At 40.5% G+C, this 9,468-nt stretch overlaps 1 protein-coding gene across 1 annotated transcript; it reads left to right on the top strand.

The window, feature by feature from the left end:
- Positions 1 to 871: 871 nt before the first annotated feature.
- LOC102677473 (ABC transporter F family member 4-like) lies at positions 872 to 3,482 on the top strand. Its single transcript, XM_031509253.1, has 6 exons — positions 872 to 1,384; positions 1,486 to 1,636; positions 1,792 to 1,920; positions 2,209 to 2,250; positions 2,544 to 2,909; positions 2,961 to 3,482. Exons 1-6 carry the CDS (start codon positions 1,226 to 1,228, stop codon positions 3,218 to 3,220), a joined length of 1,107 nt encoding a protein of 368 aa, XP_031365113.1. The 5' UTR covers positions 872 to 1,225; the 3' UTR covers positions 3,221 to 3,482.
- The last annotated feature ends 5,986 nt before the right edge of the window (positions 3,483 to 9,468 follow it).

The following is a 9,468-nucleotide window of genomic DNA, read 5'->3' as shown; positions in this document are numbered from 1 at the left end:
TTTTTTTTTTTTTTTTTTTTTTTTTTTTTTTTTTTTTTTTCCCCTTACCTCGTTTACCTGGCTATTAAATTACCGATCGAGGTTCTTCGCTCGCAACGAAACAACGGACCCGCTTGAGAACGAGGAACCGCCACTTTCGGCTTAACGTGATTACCTACGTTTTGCTGCTCGAGCTTTCGCTGAAATTTCATTTCGATCGGTATCTAAACGCATTAGATCTGATTTAACCGGGTATCTCGGCGAAAAATGTTCCCTCCTCCGCTGCGGCGGTGGCGCCCTCCGAGACGCTGAGGAAGATGGCGGTTTTATGGAGAAACGTTTCACTCTCGACACGGAGAAATTGCTGTGGGAAGTGCGATGAATCGATGGGAAGGAAACCTGGACGTGAGTCGAATATCAGTTCGAGTTCACGTTCGTATCGTCGAAAAATTTTTAAATTTTTCCCCTCGACGGATGGGAATGGACGGATGGAAGAACATCGGGATCGCAACGTAACGAAACAAATTTCCTCCCCTTGCTCTGCTTTTTTTTCTTCAATGATGAAGACAGCGCGAGGCACGAGAAGGAGAGCACGGAAGGAAGAGTGAAAAAAAGGAAGAGAAGCGTGTTGGTTCATCCGGCGCAGCCAAGCGGAAAATAGGTAATATTCTAAGATCATGGGCGACATCGTGCTGGGGATGAGCCTCGCCTATCAGTTTGTGTTTTATTTCGGAGAACGACTCTTTATTATTTGTTGCGAGAAGTCTGGAATTTTCTGATAAAAAAAAAAAGAAGAAGAAGAAGAAGAAAAGAGACAGTTTTTAAAAGTGTCAAATAAATTTAAAAACACAGAATGGTTTTAAATTAAAATTATTCTTCGCTACGTTTACCTTCTACTATCTGCTGGATTATTCCAATATCAAATTTGCAATTATTACTTCGTGAACGTTATCATATGTTTATCATATCATTAACACGAAACGGAACGATTAAACCCATTCGTTTTATCGAACCATTCCACTTAATTAACAATACAAATACGCGAAAACATAGCGCATAGAAGGTATAGCATCTGTAACGCACGATTGCTCGAAACGAACATGCCCTCGAATGTCAAGCCTGAAAATTGATTTGCGCCAATGAGCAACACGATAAGCATATTAAACACTGTTATCGTAAAAACCCGGCAAACCAGGTTTCAGGAAGCCATAATTTATACTCTTGCTATACGATCCCATATAACGAGATGTTTTTGCAATTGTCAAACCGAGTATATATATATATATATAATCGATACTCCGTGGCCATCGTAGTCGAGACAACGAGGAAGATGAACGTAGCCGTGATATTACTGGTGACATCGGTGCCGTGGGTGATCGGGTATCCAGGAATCAATGAGAAATCGGTATATCTGAATTTTTAGATAGCACAATTTATAACTACGAAATTTCAACTCGTGTGAATGTGAATTTGTAATTAGATTTGTACATCTTTGACAATTAATAGGAGGAGGCAAAGATAGTGGGGCAGAGGGAACCGTTAGGATTATTCGAAAGCGTAACATCGTGGAGCAATAAAATTTTTCCATTTCAATTTTTGAACGGGAACAAAAAGGCGGAAGATTCGAAGAAGCTCGATGCACAGAAGGAGGATAACGGTAATAGATTGTATCCCCTTGTTGAATTTGATTTTAAAAATTATTCAAATTAATTAACCGCGATAGAATCGATGTTCGATTTGTTTCTGTCGTTTGCCTCTTTATCGGATAAAAATTGTGACGTTTAATTTTGTTTAATTTAAAAAAAAAAGAAGGCGAGCATGTTGCGACGTCCCCGTTAGAGAAAATTTTTGGCAAGGATAATATATTCGCCTCGATGATCTCAAACGTTATCGGCACGATTGGAAAAGCGATAGAAGATATCGCGAGCAACGTTCAAAAAGGTAATTCGTATATGATTGGTAAATATTTATGCACGGTATTTTTTTTTTTTTTTTATAAAATATTTGGTAAATATTTTACGAACTGTAGGTAAACCTGAATATTTGAAAAACCAATAAAAAAAACGCATCGGTAACACGAACAAATTATTAATCCTCTGTAGAGTGAAACAACAACAACAAGAAAAAAAAATAGGATAATACAATAAAAATATAGTAAAAGCGCAACCGATGAAACCGATAGGGTGCGAAAGATAAAATCAATTTTTCATAGTATTTTATATTTTCCAGGGATAGGATTACCTTTTTTCCCAAACAGAAAAAAACCAGCAGGTAAAACGCGTTAGAAAATTAAATTAAAAAAACTGTTGAAAATATTAGATTTTCCCAAAAATTCTTATTCGTGTTCTAATTAAAAAAAAAATACCTATCGATGTGTTTTATTTTTCATTGATGCTTCGACGTTCGATTTCCCTTATTTTGAAAAGTTAACTAAAACATCGAATGAGCGCTACGATTCGTTCGCTATTCTAAAAAAAAAAAAAAAGGAATAAGTTTTGGGAGAATCTGATATATCTTTCACGAGGCGGACAAATGAAAGGAGAAAACTATTACACTTTCCTAAGTAGACGTGGACAAAAGTGATTCTGGCCACTCGAAACGATACGGATCAAGGGAGGCGAGCGTGAAAGAAGGAGGTCGGAGGGTCGGTTATCGGGAATCAACAGAAGGCGCGAAAGAAATTGATGGCGAAAAACGCGCTATTCACTCGGCCGCTCCTCTGCCGTCTTTGGAAGGGGTTGATGCAAAAACAGGTGGCGGCGAGAGAAAACGCTGGGATGGACCCGCGGTATCAACGGGACCTGAGGAGGGATCGGGTGACGCAAAAAGCTGGAGTCATTCCTCCCAAGGAATTGAGAAAAACTCGTTAACCAGCGCGAAAGAAGAGAGTTCTTCGACAAATGTTGACGAGAAGAGGAGGGGAGGTTCCGGGGAGGAGGAGAGGGACGATCGTTCGAGGAAGGAAGGAGAAGGTGAGATCGAGGAGGTGAAAGATAAGGTTGCTCGTGAATCGATCGAGGTTAAAGAGGAGGGGAAGAAAGCGAAGGAGAAAGTTGATGCAAAAGGGAAGAGAGATAAGGTTAAAAGGGAAGAAAAAGGGGGAAAGGATGAAGTCGGTGAAAAAACGGAAAAGAAGAAGGAGATCGAAGAGGAAGAGGAGGAAACGTGGGAGAAAAAGAAAAAGGAGGTTAAAGAAGAAGAGGAGAAGAAGAAAGGTAAAAGGAAAAAGAAGAAGGATTAGTTTGGGGGCCAAGCTGAAGAGGATCGATCGAAACTGGTGATAGTAATGTGTAAAAGGATATTTGAAATTAGAAAAAAAAAAAAGGAAAATAATTTACGAGTATACGAAGAAAAAGCATAAAGAGGCATCAGACATTGCGAAAAGATGAAATTATCCGGAAAAATAGCTAAAAAAGAAGCATGAAAAAACACAAAGACAACGTTGATGAAACTGACTAAGAAAAAGAAAATGATCACGAATAGAATGTTCGAGCATAAAAGAGCATATTATGATAGAAGGATGGCTCTTTCATCGAAAAAAAATCATCCGTTGTCACGCAACGATCGATCTATTCTTGAGAATATCAATGAATAAACAAAACGAGAAAGATGACAATCACGACGGAATATAATTCAAGGAAATTGATGACGCGGCATCCGACGAGAAAAAAAGATGATTACGTGCACAATTTTAAATCAATAACTGGAATTTCTAAGCGAAAACCTAGAAGAAAAGAAAGAAAAGAAAAAAAAAAAGGATCATCAAAATATCTTGAAGCGCATGAACTAAATCGTGCAAAAACATAATGCTTCGAAAATAGTTTTAAATTATCAATTGATACTCGTCGCGAAGAAGAAAGGAGATATCAAGATTTCTTACGCATTGGCTCGAAGAATTGATGAGTAAGCGATTGCATTGGTGTCGAATGATCGTGAAGGATCTTGAAGCGTATGCGCCAAGTAAGCAAATGCGTATAAGAAAGAAATACTAATTAAAGCTATTCGAGATGAACGAGTAATTATGGGATCATTTGCACAACTATTGATCCGTCAGTATTGACTATTTACCTTTACAGTATCGACGATATGTACTCATATTAACGTTTGTTAGAATTGTGGATGATAGTAACGTAACGAGGATGCGTATTATTAATCTGGATATTTTTTTTATCATTACTTTCATATCTTACTTAACCCATATTTTATTTATTTTATTTAGTGTATTTTAAATATATTTATATACTTTTTGTTGCTTAATGTATCGCCTAATGCGAACAATATTAATTCGTTCGAAGAATATCGTGTAACATTAATTAAAATACAATTCTATTAAAGTTAAGGAGATTAAAATATTACCCATTGTATTCTTATATCTATAGATTTTTATTCTTTATTCAAGCATTCTCGAAATATTTATCTATTATTAAATATTGTGAAAAATATTTTTAGATTCGATATTTAATCCCAAGTTTTCAAGTTTTCGATCCGTGTTCATCGAAGCATCGCGAGTGAGAAAATGCGGAAATGTTACTAGCTGCAATTGCGGATGATCTATATTGAATGCGAGCGTTGCGCAGCATGTAGGAAGTTGAACAGCGGCGTCCAATTACGCGTCTCCGGATATAAATCATCGGAAATATGAGGGCCACTGACGCAACCTGTCCATTGATACATTGTTACCATTGCGAGAAAATAGCAGCACATTCTTAAAAAAAACACATTCTACTTTAAAATGTCAACTCGTAATGCGAAATGCATTGTGCGATATCCAGAATCCTTTCTCTCCTGACAAATATCTTTCTTCCATCGAATACGATTTCATACATACGTAATCGGACGACGAATGACAATATTCTACGAATATAAATTTAATAAAAAAAAAAAATCCTTTTGCAATATATTTATATTTCAAGCAATCTAATTCTTTCGAAACGTTCCACTTAATAGATCAATAGATTGCAGACTAGAATTAGATACGACACTTTTAAAATATATCGAATTCTAAAATCTCAATCTCTTCTTTTCGTTTCGAAAATTGTAAAGCATCGAATATGCGTGTCAATTACAGAGGAAATGGCAAAGTGTATAAATGAATCCATAGGGGCGTTCGATTCTTAGTCGCTTAATAGGCGATCGATAGGCGAACGAACTACTACCAATTGCGGATGCAACGAGGATGGCGTTCTTTTTTCCTCGGGTTTATCGAGCGTCGTCGATTGGTTTAAATCGTGATCCATCTCGCGGTGGGCCGCCAACTCTCGCGGTGGATCGCGCTTCGCTGGCGGCCTGCAAATTACAGACTTCGTTAGAATCCCCCGTTATCTCGATACCTCATCTCTTCCACGGGAATTATAAAAACAATTCAGATTTATACCTTACGGCTTATCACGAGGGAGAAAGTTATCTCTACGCTGCGCGCTGGTTAGTGTGTTGAGCGGACAGCGGCCGATAAATCTCAAGCGAGGAAAGGTTTTGTTTCCACTAAAGATTACGGCCGTTCGATAAAAAAGTCATTGTATCTTGTCCGAGTTCGGATCCAACAGAGAAGGAGAGGGGAGGATCGTGTGCACGATCCCCTCCGTGGATCAGGGAGGAGATTACGGCGAACCGGAAATCGATGTATTTACGTACCGATTTGATTTTCGTTCGTAATAATGTTTGACTTGATCTGTCCGATAGTTGAAATATCCGTTAATTATCCGTTAACTTGCTGTTGTATCAGGGTTAATTTGCCCCGATTAGTAAGCACACGTGTAAGGATATTTGATCATAATTTAAACGGTCGATAAACAGCCGATAAATGCTTACATAAATACAGGACAAGATGGGGATAATTTATATCAAATTAATAATCGTAATATTTCTAAAACAAATTCCATTGGAAACGATCGTTCCTTATTTTTTGATTTCAACATATATTTTAATAATTTGTCTCGTTCAATAATCTGAATAATTTTTTGAAATTGTTTCTTTGTTTCGATTACGCTCGATCGATGTGGAATCGGTAGACAATGGGCCCGTGATTTTCGAATCGAATCGTTCATCAGCCGCATTCACTCCGTCTTTCCTCCTCCCCGCATGTAGAACGCGCGAAGGAACGCGCGTACGTGTCCTCGAACGCTCCGTGGCAAATTTCGCCTTCCCGATGGTGCCCTCCTCTCGCCACCGCCACTCGCCGGCGAGTCGTCCCGTCGAGGGGCGAGAGAGGAGAGCGGACGATGGAAGGGGGAGCTCGAATTAATAAACCTTTCATAACGAGGCGAACGTTACCGTATAACTAGCTTCACGTACACGGGGACCACGGGGATCGCAAAAGTACAGCCGCGCGCAAAATTTACGCGCGCCGCGGCGCATAAATTGGCCCCAGCCGCGTGCCTTCCCCCTTCCATTCCGCGCTAGAAGAGAACGAGCGCGTTTGTAAAGGTAATGCTAAGGAGATCGAGAATCGTTCCTTTCCCTCGACTCTTCTTCGGCAACACTTCTTCAAAGAAGCGATGACGGATCTCTCGTCGAACTCGTGTTGAATAAATCTATGAAATTAAAGAAGAAATTTTGAATTTAGCTTCAGAAAACGGATCAAGATCATTTCTTCAACGATGAAATAAGTAAACATGGTGTAACTTACTTTAAAGAGAATTTTCCAAAAAAACAAAAGCTAGACCAACAAAGCTGGATTTGCACCCTTCTCTAATCTTCTTCGTCGCAGATCGTATCATTGATCAAAAAATAATGACACGATCAACCTGAAATGTTAAATAAATAACCGATTAAACGTGGAAAATTTGCAAAAAAAAAAAAAAAGTCACAGATGGAGGATCGCGACCGGTCGGCGCGACGCTCGAGATTTATACCGGTACACACTTATTACTGCGTTGTTAATATGCAAACCGGCGTGTGTACCGGGAGGAGAGGGGTGTGACCAAGAAGAAAGAGAGAAAGAGAGACGGTTTGGTAATTTATTTAGCCGGCGTGCCGTAATCCGAGATATTCATCCGGGTAATGGGTAATCGTAGACTCGCACTCGCAACCGTGTCTTGGAATCGCGGCAATTATAACTGTATGCACACGAGCGGTGATGCACGCTCGAGCCGAGGGTTATCGGTGTTGCGCGCGAATGTGTTCCCCACAAATCCACCGATCGCGTCACACCTTGTTGCTTCGGCGACGTCCGCTTAACGACCGGTTAACCAGCATTCGTTTTGCATTCGTTGAAACCTCCGCGTGCTCACTTTTATTGCGACTCGCTCGAGTCGTGCCACGCACTCGGATCGGGCTCAATGGGATATTACTGTACCGACGTCCAATCTCTATTCTCTCTTCTCTTCTATTTTTTGCCTATGGAATTCTTTCGCGATATATAAATTTCACGAATCGAAGCAATGCTTTTCTTTGTATATTTTTTATAAAGGGTAAAGAAGAAAGAAACTGTATCGACGTAGAGTTTCGATTTGGAAATCTTCATCTTCTCGCTCAGGGTGGTGAGTGAGTAGAGAGGATGTTCGAGCTTGAATGGAGATGTTTTCTTTCTCGAGCTAGCCTATTACAATTATCAAGGTTAATATTCACCGTTCGACCCATTCGCGCGAACCGGAACTCGTTTGCTTTAACCAGAACTTAAATGTAAATCGCCAAGATTTATACCGGTAATCCGGTAAGCCATTTCGAGCAATGAACAGCGAATTTCACCGTCACCGGCGAGAATCGCGGCGAGATTTAGCCCGAGATTAAAATTTTAAGCGCGACGGAAAAGCCGGTGAAACGTACGCGTTTCGGAGTGATTCACCGCCATATAATATTTATAAAGCTACGCTTCGCGATGAATATGAATATATTCCCCTCTCTCCTATATCCGACGGAAAAGTAAGTAATCTCGTCGAAACAGGAAAAAAAAGAAGAAAAATTTGCACTCGAAATTTCTAAAAACGCGTCGTATGTATCTACGATCCTCCTCTTCCTCCTCCTCCTCCTCCTCGAATCGAATTTTTCGAATCAAGTTCGTCAAGAGCGGAGCCGTAGGGTAGAGAGGGTTAAAAAAAAGTTGCGGTAAGGTCGTCTTATCGAAACACGTGGGAACCATTGATCTGAGTAATACGTACATGCAAGCGAAGTTGAAAACACATCTCATGGAAGGAAGGAGGAGGAGGAGGAGGAGGAGGAGGAAGACGACCCACGCGCCTCAATAACGATCACGATCGTGGTCGCGGCACTAGCCCGGAGCTGGGAAGAACGAAGACAATGGCCGTAAATACTGGACACGAGATGCTCGTCATCGTACAGGGAAGCGAGGCATAATTCACAATGGGTATATCTCTTTAAATCGCGCGAAAGCGTAAAAGCTCGCCGTTGGTCGCGCGCCCGTTCGATGCATTATCGGAACTCGTGAACTTTGCGCACTTTGCGTTTCACCATGATTGGCCACGTGACTTTTCCGCGGCCAATCGAAACGCGGATATAACGCGAGAAGGAAAAGGAGCGCGACTTCCGGAGAACGATTCACTCTGACGCTTCTCTGGATGTACTGGGACGTATATCGTATATTTGAAAAAACGATGGAATAATATCGATTGTATTTAAGATAATGGTTTCGTTTTTATTTCATATCGAATTATAAAGAAATTGAAAGGACTCGCATAAGACAACGGAAATTACGACGTGAACTTTTTCCTTGCGATGTCTCGCCTCGTGTTTTTCTAGGAATCGCGTCTGCCACTTGTCTAGACTCGGGAAAAGGTTAACGAGACGAGACGCAACGGAGAAGTCTAAGCAAGGATGGAAATAAAAGACGATTAAAAAAGACGTTTAAAAGTCGAAGTCGTCATCTTCCGGAGCTATGTTCAAATTTTCTTTTAATTTTAAAAAGGATTTAATTTTTAAAGTATACGTTGTATATTATAGATAAGCCTGTCACATAATAATCAATTATCGTCGAAATGATGAAAATCGTTGGCAAGCTTCGAGCCATGGCATTTCGAGTATTCCATTTCCATTTGATCGTAATTGAAACGATCGCGACAACACGATTTCTTGCGTCTCGAATTCATTTCATTCGAATCGAACGAATAGAATTTTCTTTCTCCCTTTACGAATATATATTATAACACGGATTATCCAACGTTGCATCCAATATTCCCGAGGCAGGCTTCTAAAGCGGCAGGTGGAAACGCTTTAAAGCTGGTAAAGATACAATTGATACAGGCCGCGGGTATAACGCGTTTTGAGGCTATTATTGACACGGCTATTAATTTATCCCCCGGCAAAAGGGACACGTGGAAAGCGCGGGTTTGTTATAACTAATGAACTGAAACGCGTTGAATCGCGATTCGCGTATCGCGGGCGCGGCATTGTTTTTACGTTTCGTTTCAATAACGAACGACACGTCGAGAGGAGAACGGGGCGCGGAGAGGGAGACGAGAGGGAGAAGTTTCCTGCGCGCAATGGAAAACAGATAGCCGAGTTCAATAGCTTTCACCGTGTGCCGTTGCGACTTTC

Source organism: Apis dorsata, unplaced genomic scaffold (genome assembly GCF_000469605.1).
Source record: "Apis dorsata unplaced genomic scaffold, Apis dorsata 1.3 scaffold_133, whole genome shotgun sequence".
NCBI classification, from domain to species: domain Eukaryota; kingdom Metazoa; phylum Arthropoda; class Insecta; order Hymenoptera; family Apidae; genus Apis; species Apis dorsata.
This window is presented reverse-complemented; position numbering and strand designations above follow the sequence as displayed.